An 18,865-nucleotide genomic window follows, 5' to 3' on the forward strand; every position below is an offset into this window, starting at 1 on the left:
GGACACATCTCAATTCAGCCCATCTGCCGAGTTGTTACTGTTGCTACCGAACAGTTTGGGCTCCACACTAACATGACCCTGTGTGGATAGCTGAGACTCTACATGTCGGTTGTTTTGCTCTAAGATGCCCATAGGCCTCACATGACCAGTCTGAAGGTCCCCAGGTTTGAAAAAATGTGTGGAATTATATATGGAGAATGTTTAGTGCCAAAAATGTGTTTGTATGGTCTAATAGCAGTAAGGCCAAGTACAATTTGTAATTCTTTTTTTGTTGCCAAAAATAAGGGGTTAAATACATGTACAAAAAATAACACATATTACCTCATCTTTCTTACATCTCCAAAGTAGGACAGACACTTCAGTAAGGCCAAAAATATTTTTTCATAATATTTTTTTGATACTTCAAGGGTTGATTGGTCATTTCTGCAGATAAATATTGACATATTACTAGCAAAAATGTACTATCTGCTGAAATGATCAGTGGGTGTTGGGGAATCTGATAGTGGCTTAAGTGCCTACACACACATACACAAAGGGCCACTCGGCTACAAGAAGTCAGCTTTGAAGGATCCAGCTCAGTATACAATTTTAATTTAGAATAGAGAATGAATGTGTTCATGCAACAAATGTTAGAGCATTGTGTCAAAGCCCATGTATCTAGATGGAGAGATGCTCATCCCTAACACACCCATTCTTTTACTTCTATGATCCTTCTAATAACATGCTCCCCCTACATGTGTTTGTTCTGATCCAGAGTGAAGCGTCTGGGCTACTACGACCACACCCAGAGGCAGCTGGGGGAGAGGGCCCTGTACGTGTTCCCAGCCAAGGGAGACACCACACACATCACCTGTGAGTGGCCCGACGGAGCCCCCGGACTCCCAGAGGACCCCGTAGCCAGGAAGGTGTGTGTGTGTGTGTGAGAGAAAGGGAGAGGAAATGTTTCTATATATAATACTTTTTGTCCGTGCCTGTCCCCGTTTTTAAATGTGTGTGTGTGTGTGTGTGTGTGTGTGTGTGTGTGTGTGTGAAACAATTGATCACAAATTTGACTCTGATTGTACGGATACTCCATGTATCCAATTTTCTTCCCTCAAAGCATGCGCTACCTGTTTATTTTTGCCATGTTTTGTATTATATCAGTGTCCTATGACAATGTCCTTCCTGCAGTTGAAAAGAATGTTCAAGAAGGAGTTGTTAGGGAAGAAGCCCAGTGAAAATGCAGACACACAAGGTGCCAACCAGCACTCCACGGACAACACCGACAGCCTTGACGGTAAATGCTGCTTTTATTTATACCTATGTTGGTCATCAGACATTTTTTCCTTGTCATTTTTTGACAGATATCCTCACTCAATTTTTATTTTATTTTAGAATCATTTCTGTCTCAATTACAATCTACTCCTGAGTGCCCATCTGATAACAGCACACCTTGTGCAGAGTAGTTCGCCCCACAATTAAAATCTATTCTTCATGCTTAGGTCAGTCCCAAGTCACTGCATATACTGTACCACAAGTCAATTTTGCATGTAAAACCAACTCTACGACAATCAACCTTGTCGTCCCCCTCCCCACACCCAGGTGACCTCAAGTCTGACAACACCCACCCAGACTCCACCAACCACACCGCGCTCCCCCGTCCTCACCACCCCAACAACGGCCCCAACCACACCCTCCAGCCCTCGCCCCTGTGCCCTCCCCCCTCTGACCCATGGCCCGAGCCCGCGGAGCAGGATGCAGACGATGAGGCGGGGGCGGAGGACACGGACGACACGTTGTCGCTGACGTCGTCGGCAAGTAGCACCGCGTCGTCGCAGAGCGGCGGTCTGGGGGGCCTGAACAGGAAGAAGAGCATCCCACTGTCCATCCGCAACCTGAAAAGGAAGCACAAGAAAAAGAGGACCAAGTTCTCCCGCGAGTTTAAGCCCGGCGACAGGTGAGCCAGTTGTCAATCAAAACAACTTGTATTCATAATATGCCATGTGACTACAAATGTATATAAATGACTACAAATGTAGCAGACAAGGTCAGAGCCTAGGCCACACTTTAGTCCTCTCCCCTCCTTCTTTCTGCCTTCTCTCCCTCACGCCCTCCCTTTCAGAACTTCAGCTATTCCTCCCTCTCTTGCACCCTCCCTCCATTTTTCTCTCTCCATTCAGGACATGTCCCTTCTCTGGCCATTCTCTTCTCTCCTTGGCGCGTGTAAAGGATGATCAATAGCTTGCTGGCAAGAATTCAGCTACCCGCTGGCAAAAATGCTGCATCCTTGACCCCAGTGTCACTTGTATTTATTGTTTGTCACATGCGTAGTAGTACAGCGCCCCTGAAGAAAATAAGGGTGAAGTGCCTTGCTCAAGGACACATTGTGCCTCTCCCAGCTTCTCATGCCTCCCACCCTTGTACAGATCATTTTCCTCCGTCTTAGGCCAGAGACAGAGGCTGCATCCGAAATGGCACCCTATTCCTTATAGTAGTGCACTACTTTTGTCAAAAAGGGAATAGGGTGCCAATTCCATTTGGGATGCATACACACAGAGCGGGGTCACCTTACACCCACTCCTCAGCCAAACAGACCAGTGTTCATCGATCCAACATCTTGTCTCCTAGAAAATGTCCTCTCCTCCTAACGAACCTTCTGATGGCTTGTTACTAACTACGAGGATCGATTTCAGGCTTATTTCCTGGAGCAGATGTACATTAATGACCCTGGGTGTTATTACACTGTGTGGATGCTGCCAGTGACGGTGTGACCTGGCCTTGTTTTCACATCTTGACCCTAGCATCCATCCAGTACTAGTACCACTCTATGGTAATACTAGGCCTTGTACTAATCTAGTGCCAATCCAGTACTAGTATCAATCTGAATATAGTACCAATTCAATATTAGTACCAATAACAATTTACAGATTATACTAGCATAAATCTAGTGGTATTGGTGCATTGTGGAAATGAATACGCTCACTACCGCACTCGCTCTCCTTGTGGTTCTCTGACTAAAAACTCGATAGTTAAGTTCCTTTTGTTATAAAAATCACGCCGATACCAACAATTAGCTATGCACCGTTATGTTGACGTTTCCAAATAGGTTGACGTTTGGGTTGATGTAACCTTTTCTCAAGACATTGCAGAATTCAAGTACTTCAATTTCTACCAGGCGCCATTCAAAAAAAGTAGCAGGTTTTCCAAGGCTGCATATCTGATATTTCCTATATAGTGCACTACTTTTGACCACAGCCTTGGTTAAAAGTAGTGCGTTTATATATAGGCAATAGGATTGTCCAACAAAATTGTCCAAGTTCAACTTTTCCCCTGATGCCTTGAGATGGATGAAATCATACCTTGAAGGCAGAACTCAGTGTGTCGGAGTGAGCAATGAGCTGTCGCCCACTCGTAGCTATGATGTGGGCGTGCCCCAAGGGTCAATACTGGGGCCCCTCCTGTTCAGCCTGTACATTAATGATCTGCCTTCTGTCTGTACTGGGTCTGAAGTTCAAATGTATGCAGATGATACAGTGATATATGTGCATGCAAAGATCAAACAACAAGCTGCACAAGAACTCACTACTGTAATGGTCCAGGTTACAAAGTGGCTCAGTGACTCGTGTTTGCATCTCAATGTGAAAAAAACTGTTTGCATGTTCTTCACAAAGAGGGCAACAGATGCTACTGAGCCAGATGTCTGTGTCAGGGGAGAAGCTCCAGGTGGTATCCGATTTTAAGTACCTTGGCATCATACTTGATTCCAACCTCTCTTTTAAAAAGCATGTGAAAAAGGTAATTCAAATAACTAAATTCAACCTAGCTAATTTCGGATTTATACGAAATTGTTTGACTACAGAGGTAGCAAAACTGTACTTCAACTCTATGATACTCCCCCACTTAACATACTGCTTGACTAGTTGGGCCCAAGCTTGCTGTACAACATTAAAACCTATTCAGTCTGTCTACAAACAGGCTCTCAAAGTGCTTGATAGGAAGCCCAATAGCCATCATCATTGTCACATCCTTAGAAAGCATGAGCTTTTGAGTTGGGAAAATCTTGTGCAATACACCGACGCATGTCTTGTATTCAAGATCCTTAATGGCCTGGCTCCCCCTCCACTCAATATTTTTGTTAAACAGAAAACCCAGACATATTGCAGCAGATCCACAAGGTCTGCCATGAGAGGTGACTGTATAGTTCCCCTAAGGAAAAGCACCTTTAGTAAATCTGCATTCTCTGTGAGAGCTTCCCATGTCTGGAATACACTGCCATCAGACACACATAACTGCACCACATATCACACTTTCACAAAATGCTTGAAGACATGGCTAAAGGTCAATCAGATTTGTGAACATGGTCCCTAGCTGTGTGTTGCCACTTTCCATGTTGTCTGTTGTCTGTAGCTTGTGAGGTGTGGAAACACTTTTTTGCTTTTATGAATTTTGTCTTGCTGCTTTTTGTTCTATGTTGCTCTGTCTGTATGCTACGTCTTGCTTGTCCTATGTTGCCCTGTCTGTATGCTATGTCTTGCTTGTCCTATGTTGCTCTGTCTGTATGCTATGTCTTGCTTGTCCTATGTTGCTATGTCTTGCTTGTTCTATGTTCTATGTTGTCTATATTGTAATTGTTTTTAATACCCTGCCCAGGGACTGCGGTTGAAAATTAGCCGGCTGGCTAAAACCGGCACTTTTACTGAAACGTTGATTAATGTGCACTGTCCCTGTAAAAATAAAAAATAAACTCAAACTCAGGATGCCATTTCAGACGCTACCCAAGGCTGTCATTCCCCCCCTTTTAAACTGCCTTGTAGATCAGATCTGGTGGTTAAATATAGCTGGCAGCTGATAAATCATGTAGCATGTGCTTAGGTGTGCCCAGATAACATACAGGTCCTCTGATTGAAAGAGACAGAGAGAAAAAAATTAGATTGAGTTGCAGGGGTAGAGAGCGAGAGGAAGACTAATGGGGGGGATACGACAGCAAGGAGGAGCTAGTGAGGCAGAGCAAGGGGAGTTGGCTGAATTGGGGGATTGAATTGAGTTAGAGGAGAGAGTGATTTTAAAGAAAAGACACGACATGAGATGAATATTATGGCTGGAGGGAGACAGTGACAGAGGATGCAAGGCAGAGGAGATTAGATTCGGCACCGCGGGATATCTTTGATTCACACTGCTGCTGCGCATATAGCTGAGTCAGTTTAACTTTCCGTTGTGTAACCTATAGGCATTTTCCACTCTTAACCAAAACAACTTAGTGAAATTGTTAGGCCTTGTCAGTGAATTCTAGTAAGTTAGTCACTAGTTCTAATATCTGCCATCTCCCTGTTTTTTTTTAACCGTCAGGGTAGCGGTAGAGGTTGTGTCCACGAAGACCTCGGCCGACGTCCTCTGGAAGGACGGCCGCATGGAGACACTCATCCGCTCCAATGACCTCATCCCCATCCAGCACCTGGACAACCACGAGTTCTGCCCCGGAGACTTTGTTGTCGACAAACGACGTAAGTAGCTAGCGCACTTCCCACTCGTATTCAGACCCCTTGACTTTTCCCACACTTTGTTACGTTATAGCATTATTCTGAATGGATTTTAAAATTCCTTCATCAATCTACACACAATACCCCACAATGACAGAGCAAAAACAGGTTTTTAGACATTTTTGCAAATGTATTTAAAATAATAAACAGAAATCAAATCAATGTTTTTTTTGTCACGTGTATAGACAGGTGTGTGCCTTTCCAAATCATAGTTCACGGTGCATGTTAGAGCAAAAACCAAGCCGTGAGGTCGATCGAATTGTCCGTATAGCTCAGAGACCGGGTTGTAGAGGCACAGATCTGTGGAAGGGTACCAAAAAATGTCTGCAGCATTGAAGGTCTTCAAGAACACAGTGGCCTCCATCATCCTTAAATGGAAGAAGTTTGGGACCACCAAGACTCTTCCTAGAGCTGGCCTCTCGGCCAAACAATCAGGGGAGAGGAGCTTTGGATAGGGAGTTGACCAAGAATACGATGGTCACTCTGACAGAGCTCCTCTGTGGAGATGGGCGAACCTTCCAGAAGGACAACCATCTCTGCAGCACTCCACCAATCAGGCCTTTGTGGTAGAGTGGCCTGACGGAAGCCACTCCTCAGTAAAAGGCAAGAAAGCCCACTTGGAGTTTGCCAAAAGGCACCTAAAGGACTTTGACCATGAGAAACCAGATTCACTGGAATTATTGAACTCTTTGGCCTGAATGCCAAGCATCACATCTGTAGGAAACCTGGCACCATCCCTACGGTGAAGCATGGTGGTGGCAGAATCATGTTGTGGGAATGTTTTTCAGTGGTAGGAACTTGGAGACTAGTCAGGATCGAGGGAAAGATGAACGGAGTACAGGGAGATCCTTGATGAAATCCTGCTCCAGAGCGCCCAGGACCTCAGACTGGGGCGAAGGTTCACCTTCCAACAGGTCAACGGCCCTAAGACACAGCCAAGACAACGCAGGAGTGACTTCGGGACAAGTCTCTGAATGTCCTTGAGTGGCCCAACCAGAGCCCGGACTTTAACATTTAACCCTATCGAACATCTCTGGAGAGACTTGAAAATAGCTGTGAGGTGACACTCCCCATTCAACCTGACAGAGCTTGAGAGGATCTGCGGAGAAGAATGGGAGAAATTCCTCAAATACAGGTGTGCCAAGCTTGTAGTGTCACACCCAAGAAGAGTCCAGGCTGTAATTGCTGCCAAAGGTGCCTCAGCAAAGTACTGAGTAAAGGGTCTGAAGACTGTTCCACTGGATGTCATAAGGTGAATGCACCAATTTGTAAGTCGCTCTGGATAAGAGTGTCTGCTAAATGACTTAAATGTAAATGTTATCTAAATGTGATATTTCATAATTGAAAAAAATATACATATACATTTTTTCAACATTTCTCAACATATTTTTCCTTTGTCATTATGGAGTATTGTGTGTAGATCGATGAGGGGAAAAAATATTTCATCAATTTCAGAAAAAGGTTGTACGGTAATAAAATATTGAAAAGTATGTGTATGTATATAGCACCAGTATCCTTTCTACATACTTTGTATGTGGTTTTAGTTTTTACGTGTACGCAGGGGAAAAACAACTATTTCCAAACATGAATATAGGGGAAACACTGGCTATAATTGCTGGAGTAGAAAATAAAAATATCAGAGCCAGCACAGTACGGCACAGGTCAGCCCTGTAATGTAAATCAGCTATTAGATCAGCTCATATTTAGGCCATTGTTTGACTGTACCACTATGTTTACTCTATCGTCTATATTTAACATGGTTTAAATATAGTTTATTTTGGTTCTGTAACTGTGGAGGAAGTAACCTGATAAATGGCTCCCTCGTTTGACTTTCATTTTCATACATGGTGTCCTTGGTGATACATTTTGTGCCTCAGGTCAGAAAGTAACTTCAGCTCTCTCTCTCGCTCTGTGTGTGTGGTCACACAGCCCAAGCCCCTACGGACCCAGGCGTGTACGGGGTCATCCAGTCGGGCGACCACAAGGGCAGGACGTGTGCCGTGAAGTGGATCAAACTCAACGCCTCCAGCGACAACGTAGAGGTCAGTCTGCTGGGCATTGTGGGTCGGCTCGGGTCATCCGGGGGAACAACAACATTTTTTAAATAATCCATAGCTCTATAGAAATTGAATTCGGGCCCGTCTGAAATTACTCTTCCACATTAACCTATTCCACATGTAGTGCACTACCTTGGGCCAAAGCAATAGCCCCATGGTCCTATTGCTCTGGTCAAAAATAGTGCACTACATATGGTGGCTTATAGTGTCATTTGAGTTGCATTATATCAGTCTAATGGCTGATAGTTTTGTTTGTTTAGGTCATAGGAGAAGAGGAGGATGTTAGTGTGTACGACATCGCCGACCACCCAGACTTCCACTTCCGTACCACTGATATCGTCATCAGGATAGGGAACTCTGAGAACGAGCGGAATACAGAGTGTGAGAACGATGTAAGTTCGAAAATGTCATTAATTTTGTCTGTTGACATGTTAGTAGTTTTCCTTGTGGCTCTTGGAGTGTTCTTTGCCGGTCCACGTTGTACAGGTGCCTTGGCCTGGTTACAGATCCATCATAGTTACTAAAAGCGTGCTCTGAAAGGAAATATCATCCAGTACAGTACTATAGTGTAGAAAGAGTATTTTCACATACCGGTCTTTTATCTTTTATCATCTGCCCAGACATCAGTAGGCCAGGTCTTCAGAGTGGACGTGAGCAGCAAGGTGGAGGTGGTGTGGGCTGACAACTCCATGACCATCGTCCTGCCACAGGTACTCATGGTAATTGTAGTCTTTCTGTCCGCATGCGAGGTTGTAGTGGTCACTAATCGGTGGCTCTGTTGGTTTCTGTTAAGTTTTTGTTGGCTTGTGTTCACTATACCAATGACGTGTCCTACTACTGTACCTTCTGCTCAGGTAATTGTGTGTTCATGCTAATTGTGTGTAATCTGAATTTGTGTTGCAGATAGCATGCTGCTGTGTGACTTGCTTGCTGCCCTTTTGAAAAATGTATTCTATAATGACATTTGATATTGACACAAAAAGCATTTAATGAAAGTTAGTAATTATTAATGACTGCCTATAAACGCGGCGATGATTTAGTTTGTTTTCTAACCCCCCTTCCATCTAGCACCTGTACAACGTGGAGTCTGAGATCGAGGAGACTGACTATGACTCCGTGGAGGAGAGCAGCAGTGGCCTGTCCACGGAGGAGTGGGAGGACGAGAGCGACAGCTGGGAGACTGACAACGGCCTGACTACCAACGAGGACGACCAGCACCCCGCCAACGAGGACACCGCCACCCCGGCCCCCACCGGCCCCAGCCCCTTCATCATCCCCCCCGAGGAGGGCGGCAAAGCAGGGGCCACCACCCCCACCAAGCCCCCTAATGCCATAGAGGACCAGGAGGGAGCTGGGGCTATAGCCAGCCCAGGTGCCGGTGCTGGAGGAACCACCCCTGGAGCAGGAGGGGGTGATGCTGCAGAGAAGCTCCCCGGGAAAGACTGCACGCCGCGGGGCTTCCGCGAGCTCAAGGAGGCCCTGAAGATCCTGGAGAGCCTGAAGAACATGACCGTGGAGCAGCTATGGACGGGCGGCTCGCCTACCTCGCCCACATCCGGTGCCACGCCCTCCGCCAACGGGACTAACGCCAACACCGCCACTGCCGTCACGCCAGAGAAACCCACCAAGGAGAAGCGCTTCCTGGATGACATCAAGAAGCTTCAGGAGAACCTGAGGAAGACCCTGGACAATGTGGCCATCGTGGAGGAGGAGCGGATGGAGGCGGTGGTGGAGGCCGGAGGAGGCGGCGCAGGAGGAGGTGGGAGTACGGAAGGAGGAGAAAGAGGGGGTGAAGAAAGGCCCCAGGAGGAGGTGGCGAAGACGCCAGGCGCGGCACCAGAGTGGCCTAGCGATACGCCTGTCCTGTGCCAACAGAGTGGTGGCAAGCCCGGCGTCACCTTCACCAGTGCCAAGGGAGAGGTGTTCTCTGTGCTGGAGTGGTCACCAGGTGAGGACGCAATACTGTGCTTTTAGCTTGTCATTGTTTGAGTCTTTGTTACTGAGACATCCACTAAACTAGTAGTACTGGGAGAAGAATACACCCCATGACTTAAATAGCTCCAAAAATGCCCTGTTCAAACATTTTAAATGCACTGGTCCATTAGTTCAGATGGCCTTTTCAAATACTCACTAAATGCCTTGTTGGAATGCCACAACATTTATCTGACTCCTGCCAGACACCCACACCTTTAAGAAGATGGAGTTCCAGCCGGCCGAGGCCAAGAAGTTTTTCAGCACCGTGAGGAAGGAGATGGCTCTGCTGGCCACCTCGCTGCCCGACGGCATCATGGTGAAAACCTTCGAGGACCGCATGGTACGCTAACAGACACCGGAGAAGAGCGCCGTTTGGAAGTGATCCGAATGTAGTCGATTACAGTCAAGTATTAAATTGCATCAGACCACTCTTCAGTGGCTAAAGTGACTCCGGTTTTGAGCTGCCAGTTTCTCTGCACTCATTAAACACTTGATTTAAAAACCGCTTTGTGCTGTTATTTCTGAAGATAAGTGATAATTCCAATGATGATGGTGAACATGTGCTACTCTCGTTGACATTTGAAGTGGCTCTCCATTCGTCTCCTCTGTTTCTTCACCTCGTCCCCCTCTCTTTACAGGACCTGTTCTCAGCTCTGATCAAGGGGCCCACGCGCACCCCTTACGAGGACGGCCTGTTCCTCTTCGACATCCAGCTGCCAAACATTTACCCGTCAGTGCCGCCCCTCTTCCGCTACCTGTCACAGTGCAGCGGGCGCCTCAACCCCAACCTCTACGACAACGGCAAGGTCTGCGTCAGCCTGCTGGGCACCTGGATCGGCAAGGTGAAAGTAGACCTTTATCCCGCCCTTAAAGAAGTGTGATACTCTGTATTTTGGGTATTTTATTAGGATTCCTGGGGCCCACACAAAACATGAAACATGACATAATACAGAACATTAATAGACAAGGACAATGTCAATACACAAACTACAGTATCGAGGTAAAATACTTAGACCACCCATTACCGTCCCTTTGACTGTTCTTCGACCACCCATTACCTTCCCTTTGACTGTTCTTCGACCACCCATTACCTTCCCTTTGACTGTTCTTCGACCACCCATTACCTTCCCTTTGACTGTTCTTAGACCACCCATTACCGTCCCTTTGACTGTTCTTCGACCACCCATTACCTTCCCTTTGACTGTTCTTCGACCACCCATTACCGTCCCTTTGACTGTTCTTCGACCACCCATTACCGTCCCTTTGACTGTTCTTCGACCACCCATTACCTTCCCTTTGACTGTTCTTCGACCACCCATTACCGTCCCTTTGACTGTTCTTCGACCACCCATTACCGTCCCTTTGACTGTTCTTCGACCACCCATTACTGTCCCTTTGACTGTTCTTAGACCACCCATTACCGTCCCTTTGACTGTTCTTAGACCACCCATTACCGTCCCTTTGACTGTTCTTCGACCACGCATTACCGTCCCTTTGACTGTTCTTCGACCACCCATTACTGTCCCTTTTTGACTTTTTTAAAAGTGTTATTTTGAACATTATATAATCTGTTTGTATAAAATGTACCTCACACAGTCTTCTCTGTTTATCAATCCTCAGGGTACAGAGAGGTGGACCAGCAAGTCGAGCCTGCTGCAAGTGCTCATCTCCATCCAAGGCGAGTCTAAACTGACCTCACTAGACCTACTCTTAAAGTCACGCGTACAGATTTGATTTGATCCTTCACCAGGTCAGGTTCAGGTCCTCTAGGGACCCCCCCAATTGTCTTCCCTGCAGCAGAAGTCAATGTTTTATTCATGCCGTCCATATACACGTCGGCTCCAGCTGCAGTGAGTGTCACACACCATCCCCCTCTGACAAGGCTGTCGTGGTTAAACTGCCTCAACTTCCCATCAGCAATAGTCAACTCAGGATGTTGGAGACAATTTTAGGATTTGTTGCTATCGGAAACTAGGCTAATAGGCTTATACAGGTTAATCCACATTAGGCTGAATACATTTCAATTGTCATGAAGGTGTTTGTGGCCAACAAAAGTGTTTTGAATCTTTCCGTACACTAGAATAAAGGGTTAATGTGGAAATATCTTTGATTTCTAAGGTATTTTGGGTCCTTAGTAACTTAATGGTCCAATTTAGCTCTATCAAATCATTTCTGGGTAACAATTAAGTACCTTACTGTGATTGTGTTCAATTAAAATTGCAAAAAGAAACAAATGTCTTCTCAGCAAAGAGCAATTTCTCAAGCAGGATTTTGGCTTGGACTGTCTGGAAGTGGTCTGAGTCGGGAGGGGGAAACTAGCTGTTATTGGCAGAGAGGTTTGGAATTCTCTTAATGGTCTATTAACTAATTTACCGGTACGCCTGGCACCTACTACCTTACCCTGTTCAAAGGCACTTCAATCGTTTGTCTTGCCCAGTCACCCTCTGAATGGCACACACACAATCCATGTGTCAAGGCTTAAAATTCCTTCTTTAACCCGTCTCCTACCCTTCATCTACACTGATTTGAAGTGGATTTAACAAGTGACATTAACTGATCATCGCTTTCACCTGGTCAGTCTGTCATGGAAATGTGTATAGTCTGTGTCTATAAAATGCAGGACAATTGTTTTTGTTTTGACTGCACTGTGCCTTCAATGCTTAATTGTGGGTCTTGTAGAATCTAAAGAGTGTGCTCTGTGTGTCTCTCCCAGGCCTGATCCTGGTCAACGAGCCCTACTACAATGAGGCAGGTTTTGACAGTGACCGGGGCCTGCAGGAAGGCTATGAGAACAGTCGCTGCTACAACGAGATGGCCCTCATCAAGATGGTGCAGTCCATGACCCAGCTGCTGCAGACTCCCATAGAGGTCGGGATCCAATTTCATCTGATTTTATTTGTCTAGAGCCAATCTGTTTTGTTTAGATTTTATATTTGTGTGAATACGAACGGTTAAAAATCCCCCCCCCAAATTGACAGTTGTTATATACTCATAGTTGTTCTACAAATTTGACCTGTAAATCAGTGCCAAAGACACATTTTAAATTTTCCGAAAATGTTTGTTCATTTATCTTATTACTGGATAAGTCGGGGACAAATGGCAGGTGGTGATGGATAGTTATAGTTGGGTGGTTGTCGTGGTAGAGGTCTGTAAATATTGTACAAATGTTTTATTTTATTTTTACTAACGTTTTTGATAACTATGAGTTTTTATTGCATATCTTGTGTTTTTGAGCCACGGATTTGCAGATTGACTGACAGGTTAACTCTTTTTGGCTTTGCTAGCTGGCGAAATCTTTTTGTTTTGAAATGCACCTGGACACAGTAGGATACCAGCTTTTTTGTTTCACCTGGCTGCCAGTTCATAATCTTTTGAACATAGTTTGAGGAGTTGCCTGACGCTCCATAGGAATGGAAGATGGAGTCAGACAGCACTGCTGAGGCAGAGGGCTGGTGGTGAGGCGACTGGCTACTATTCTGAACTCAGTGTGGTGAGCTTTTGGCGTCCAGAGCTGCTGAGGCATCATCCTAGTGGGTGTTACACTGAGTGGAAGAGGAGAAGTTCAGTGGCTAAAAGACCCTCTCATCACCATCTACCCTCCTCTGATCAGCTCCCTCTTCTCAAGCCATGAACTGACCATCTCCATCTTTGGAGGAAAGACTTGGCCTCTATCGGTTGACCTGTCATGATGTTTTGCTTGTTTGTTTTTGCTCTTGAAGCGCTTTGAGATTCAGATCACTGTGAGATTGAACTATAATTAATCTATTTTGTCTGTTTCCAAACAGGTGTTCCAGCAGGAGATCCGGCAGCACTTCACCTCCAACGGCTGGCGCCTGGTGCACCGCCTGGATGCCTGGCTGGAGCTCCACGAGCTAGCCGAGAGGGGCCCTCCGCCAAGACCATCCCGGGACAGGCCTCCCTCAGTGGGTCCTCTAGACGAGACGCTCCCCTTGGATCTTCTGGCCCACAGCACCCCCAACAAGCACCAGGGCACCGGGGATGGAGAGCTGGAGGACTCTGGCCTAAGCTTTTCCACCACCGCCGCCTCCCAGCAGGAGCTCAGCCAGAACTTGGACTGCGACGGCACCGTCTCGGCCAGTGTGGTGGCCGGGGCGAGTGTGGTGGTCTCTGGGTCGGTTAGGGGGGCCGCCTCAGACTCCGCGGGCGGTAGCCAGCCGGCGGTGCGACCAAAGAAGCGCAGGAAGAGCTACCGGAGCTTCCTGCCCGAGCGGAGTGGGTATCCAGACATTGGCTTCCCCCTCTTTCCTCTCTCCAAGGGCTTTGTGAAGAGTGTGCGCTGCGTGCTGCTGCAGTACCGGGCCGCCCTGGCCGCCACCTCCATCCCCGACCACGTAGAGGACAAGTAAGTGACTAGTGACTCCCCCAACGCCCACCACCACCTCAATCCTCAGCCCACCCTCCAAGAGCTGCACTGTGCCCTCAATGATCTCCCAAATAGCCCCTGTACTCTCTGATCCCCCTTGCCCAGCTGCTGCCCAGTGCCCCTGCCCCTCGGCCATCTATCTAGTGCACTCTTGCCCCCCTCCCTTTCCTCAGACCACTAGAAGCTAACTTGGTGTATGCGCTTTCCTTCAGTGTCCAGATGTGAAGGGAGAGGAGTGGGAGTGTCTTATGGAGATCTAAGCCACGGACCATAAGCACCCTCCCCCATATTGGACCTTCTGAGCTCTCATGGACACACAGACAAGGAGCGAGAGCCTCGACTGGAAGGCAGCGCCACACGTCTGCTCCTCGTGGGCCCTGACGGACGAGGGAGAAGGAAGGAAGGAGAGGAAGAGAGATGCAGAGAAGCTGGTTTGTTTTAAAAAAAGGTGCCATTGACTTGCATCGTCTATAGCTGCTGTAAGGGGAAGTGGAATTACCTGAAGAGAGACATTCTTTGTCGAATTGGCGCCACAAATTAAAATGTTACTCCGTTGTGTCAATTGGATCTAAAAAACGAAATGGAGACAGTAGCCATGGCGTCCTGGAATCTGCAGGGTCAAAAAGTGCAACCCGGATTGATTCTCTAAGCTGGGTTTTCTCTGAACTACGTTTCCCAGTATGCCTGGCTCCTTTGACCCTAGTGGGCACCCTTTGTACTGCTCCTGTGCCCCGTTACCATCCTGCACTCTCCAATCAACAGACAATCTCGGCAGGGCTGGGCACCTTTTGACATGCTGACATATTGAGTTTCTTTTTAAAGTAGATGTTACTGGGTGTTTTGCTTTTTGCCCTGCTCCTGTTGTTCTTTCTCGACTTTAGAGACACACACTATCTGAATGTTATTAACTGCCCACCTACAACCGCTTCCCTCTGCTATGTCCTTGCTGGCTTCCTCGCCAATCGCTCGCACCAAAACATGCCGTTGCAGAAACACTTGAGTGACAAGTTTACATACTAATCACCACTTCTGGATGTTATCTACACTACTAGGCCCTACGGTACATTGCTGGCTCTAGAGGATTGCAGTTACACGTAACTATATGAAGGACAGTCTGTTTCCTCTAGGTAAGGTCAAATGAGCTCTTTAATATCTTTGACTGTAGAACGTTTCCATTCTAAGACTTGATAACTTTCTGACACTGTACAGACTTTTTTTATTTTTCATTTTAAGTTATCACCCATTTCTGTCTTAAGACTTTTTTTTATTTTCTTCAAGGGATCAAGGCTAGGTTGAAATGATTGTGTAAGGCAGTGTTTGAAAAACACATTCATTGGACCAGCACAGTTGCTGATTCTACAGGATTAGTATTGAAAATGTGACCAGTGGCTGTAGATAATTTGAGAAGAGAAAAAAAACGTTTAAATGAATAGAATGACAGAAACATGAGTTTGTTGAGTAGTTAAGCTGAAATTCACTATGATGCCCGCAATTTCTGTACTGCTAACATTAACTTCCATTCATTTTCGCTCTGGCGCTGGTTCAATTTAATGTTTATTTTCTAATTCTTCTCCATAGAATTATTACGTTGTCTTAACCTTCTCCATCTTCAAGGTAGTGACCTTTTTCATTTATTGCCGCTTTCATTGACCTTTGAGCCACTTTAAAGGCTGGTTGTTCAGAATGGTCCTCCAGAGCTATCCCCCAATCCCCTCTTCTGCTCACTCATTAGGCTACTACTAGAGGCGGGGCCACAACAGTGCACATGACACGAGTAAAAACGCGATCTATTCCATCACTAAATGAGTCTTATCTCAACATGTTGCCTTACTTGAATTGTTCTTCTTATTAATACATTATCAGACCCTAATGTACAGAGTTGCTTGTTACCCCGGCCTGATACCCACGACATTCACCCCCATTCCAGTGTTCAGAGGTTGGTTGTCTAACATCAGATCTGGGGTCAGCTTTCCCTGGACTTAATTTATCATAGCTTAATTTAATCATTTGGAGGTAGGAAAAATGAATAATAAATATAACATAATAACTGATCCCAGATCTGTTTTGACAATGGCAACAGCCCACAAGTTGAATGATAAAGTTACACAGTTTCAGCCACTGTATTCCAGTGTTACTCTCAACTGCTGTTCGGTGATGGAGATTGGAGATTGATAGTAGTTTGTAGACAGATTGAGTGTGGATGCAGAAGCTTTATACTTGATTTGGTTTTGTTCTTGCCCTTTTGCCATGAGCACGATGGAGTGTCACTGTCCCCAAGATCGGAGTGCTGTCCTGTTCTCTTTAATTTTCCCAGTTTAAAGGGTGAATGATGCACTTTTGACAATATGGCCTCTGGCATAGTCATGCTTGTACTTTGTTATATTACTTTTATATTTCTTTAAATTATTGCTGGTTTGTTTATACTTGCTTGAATTGGGTAAAAATGGTCAGTGTTCTAAACTCAGCAAAAAAAGAAACCTCTCACTGTCAACTGCGTTTTATTTTCAGCAAACTTAACATGTGTAAATATTTGTATGAACATAAGATTCAACAGACATGTGACTAACATAAATAGAATGTGTCCCTTAACAAAGAGGGGGAGGTCAAAATCAAAAGTAACAGCCGGTATCTGGTGTGGCCACCAGCTGCATTAAGTACTGCAGTGCATCTCCGCCTCATTCCCCCCACTCTTCCACCAAGGCACCAGCAAGTTCCTGGACATTTCTGGGGGAAATGGCCCTAGCCCTCACCCTCCGATCCAACAGGTCCCAGACGTGCTAAATGGAATTGAGATCCGGGCTCTTTGCTGGCCATGGCATTCCTGTCTTGCATTAAATCACGCACAGAATGAGCAGTATGGCTGGTGGAGGGTCATGTCAGGATGTCTTCCCTGTAACGCACAGTGTTGAGATTACTTGCAATGACAAGAAGCTCAGTCCGATGATGCTGTGACACAGCCCCAGACCATGAAGGACCCTCCACCTCCAAATCGATCCCGCTCCAGAGTACAGGCCTCGGTGTAACGCTCATTCCTTCGACGATAAACGCAAATCCGACCATCACCCCTGGTGAGACAAAACCGCGACTCGTCAGTGAAGAGCAATTTTTGCCAGTCCTGTCTGGTCCAGCGACGGTGGGTTTGTGCCCATAGGCAACGTTGTTGCCAGTGATGTCTGGTGAGGACCTGCCTTACAACAGGCCTAGAAGCCCTCAGTCCAGCCTCTCTCAGCCTATTGCGGACAGTCTGAGCACTGATGGAGGGATTGTGCGTTCCTGGTGTAACTCGGGCAGTTGTTGCCATCCTGTCCCACAGGTGTGATGTTTGGATGTACTGATCCTGTGCAGGTGTTGTTCATCCTGTCTCCCTGTAGCGCTGTTAGGCGTCTCACAGTACGAACATTGCAATTTATTGCCCTGGCCACATCTGCAGTCCTCAGGCCTCCTTGCAGCATGCCTAAGGCACGTTAACGCAGATGAGCAGGGACCCTGGGCATCTTTCTTTTGGTGTTTTTCAGGGTCAGTAGAAAGTCCTTTAGTGTCCTAAGTTTTCTTAACTGTGACTTTAATTGCCTACCGTCTGTAAGCTGTTAGTGTCTTAACGACTGTTCCACAGGTGCATGTTCATTTAATTGTTTATGGTTAATTGAACAAGCATGGGACACAGTGTTTAAACCCTTTACAATGAAGATCTGTGAAGTTATTTGGATTTTTGTGAATTATCTTTGACAGGGTCCTGAAAAGGGGACTTTTTTTTTTTTTTTTGCTGAGTTTATTTAATATCACATGGAGGTTCTCTATGGCCACCGGGGGTCAGTGTTTCCATTCATTGTGTGCGCCGAAGAATGAAAGTAGCCTGGTCTCAGACCTGTATATGCTTTGACCAACTCATTTAACTAGCAGTTGATTTAAAGCATAATCAGATCTACGATCAAGTGTTAAAAGGAGTACTGTGAAAGAAAGTGCAGAGATTAAAGCCATCTGGTTCTTCAATAGCCTAGTCCCAAATCTGTTTGTGTGGTCTGTGCCAAGAATGCACAAACAGATCTAGAACTGGGTTCTGATAGTGCTTCCTGGTTTATTTGAACAGTCGTTGTTTACATCTATCTGAAATATATTATTATGCTCTTGCTTTTGGCCAGAAATATTCTGTGGGTCCATTACCCTTGTGTTTACCGGTGTGCTGAAAATGTGGGCGTTGACTAATCTTTTTGCTTGAACAAAGATGCTTAGTGTTCATGAGTGTGAGACAGTACAATGTGCCATTGTCAATGAGTGATACAAACTGATTATTGTAAAGAAGAAAAGGACATGTGAATGGGTTGTTGATTTCCTTTTTTTCTCCTCCCACCTTTTTAAAAGTAATTCCTGTACCAAGCATAGCAATCAGGCTTCCATTACTTCTCTTCCTCTTTTCCTGATGTACAGTACGCCCTTAAGAACGTTCCTTTGCTTTCCCAATTTAGGCTGCAGTACTTGTAGCGTTGCAGCCTTAGTTGGTTCCCGCCAAAATTCTCCTGTTTGCAACCTCTCTCTCTCATGCCCATGTTTCACCACTATTGCAAAAACACTGAAAATAATGTGAAGCCAGGTCAAGAAAACATGGAGGATTTCAAGCACATGAAGTTATGTACTATTTTCTGTGTACGTTTATATTCAGACGTATTCATTACTGCGAGAGATTCAGCCAAAGCATGTAACATGTTGCTTTAAGCCTTGAACAGACACAGGACTTGACTGTACGATGTGAACATTTCCACAGTGGCCTGTATTGGTAAACTAATAAACTTATGATTTTTAGCCTGATCCCTCTGTACAGAAGTCATGACTATACTATAAATACATATATTTAACAAACTTGAGCTCTGTAAGTGGTCATGTGAACGCTTGGGACATATGTATACATTTGCAGTCTTTTTCCTCTCTTTTTTTTACAG

At 45.8% G+C, this 18,865-nt stretch overlaps 1 protein-coding gene and 1 long non-coding RNA gene across 2 annotated transcripts in view; one reads left to right on the forward strand and one right to left on the reverse strand.

Annotated features, from left to right (window-relative positions):
* The window catches only part of LOC118389217 ((E3-independent) E2 ubiquitin-conjugating enzyme UBE2O-like), a 54,875-nt gene extending 36,141 nt beyond the window's left edge, over positions 1 to 18,734 (forward strand). The window contains exons 8-21 of the mRNA XM_052526061.1: positions 755 to 905; positions 1,171 to 1,276; positions 1,582 to 1,936; positions 5,326 to 5,480; positions 7,446 to 7,558; positions 7,834 to 7,965; positions 8,194 to 8,283; positions 8,642 to 9,521; positions 9,751 to 9,887; positions 10,186 to 10,389; positions 11,168 to 11,225; positions 12,261 to 12,415; positions 13,333 to 13,910; positions 14,144 to 18,734. Of these exons, the coding sequence (XP_052382021.1) occupies positions 755 to 905; positions 1,171 to 1,276; positions 1,582 to 1,936; positions 5,326 to 5,480; positions 7,446 to 7,558; positions 7,834 to 7,965; positions 8,194 to 8,283; positions 8,642 to 9,521; positions 9,751 to 9,887; positions 10,186 to 10,389; positions 11,168 to 11,225; positions 12,261 to 12,415; positions 13,333 to 13,910; positions 14,144 to 14,156 (3,127 nt within the window). The 3' untranslated portion in view covers positions 14,157 to 18,734. The remainder of the gene's footprint in view (positions 1 to 754; positions 906 to 1,170; positions 1,277 to 1,581; positions 1,937 to 5,325; positions 5,481 to 7,445; positions 7,559 to 7,833; positions 7,966 to 8,193; positions 8,284 to 8,641; positions 9,522 to 9,750; positions 9,888 to 10,185; positions 10,390 to 11,167; positions 11,226 to 12,260; positions 12,416 to 13,332; positions 13,911 to 14,143) is intronic.
* LOC127932294 (uncharacterized) lies at positions 10,486 to 11,048 on the reverse strand. Its single transcript, XR_008144714.1, has 3 exons — positions 10,870 to 11,048; positions 10,771 to 10,836; positions 10,486 to 10,737 (listed from the first exon to the last, which is right to left on the reverse strand). It is a non-coding gene; the product is annotated as an uncharacterized LOC127932294 (long non-coding RNA).
* Positions 18,735 to 18,865: the final 131 nt, after the last annotated feature.

The sequence above is a fragment of the Oncorhynchus keta genome, chromosome 10 (assembly GCF_023373465.1).
Source record: "Oncorhynchus keta strain PuntledgeMale-10-30-2019 chromosome 10, Oket_V2, whole genome shotgun sequence".
Classification (NCBI taxonomy): Eukaryota; Metazoa; Chordata; class Actinopteri; order Salmoniformes; family Salmonidae; genus Oncorhynchus; species Oncorhynchus keta.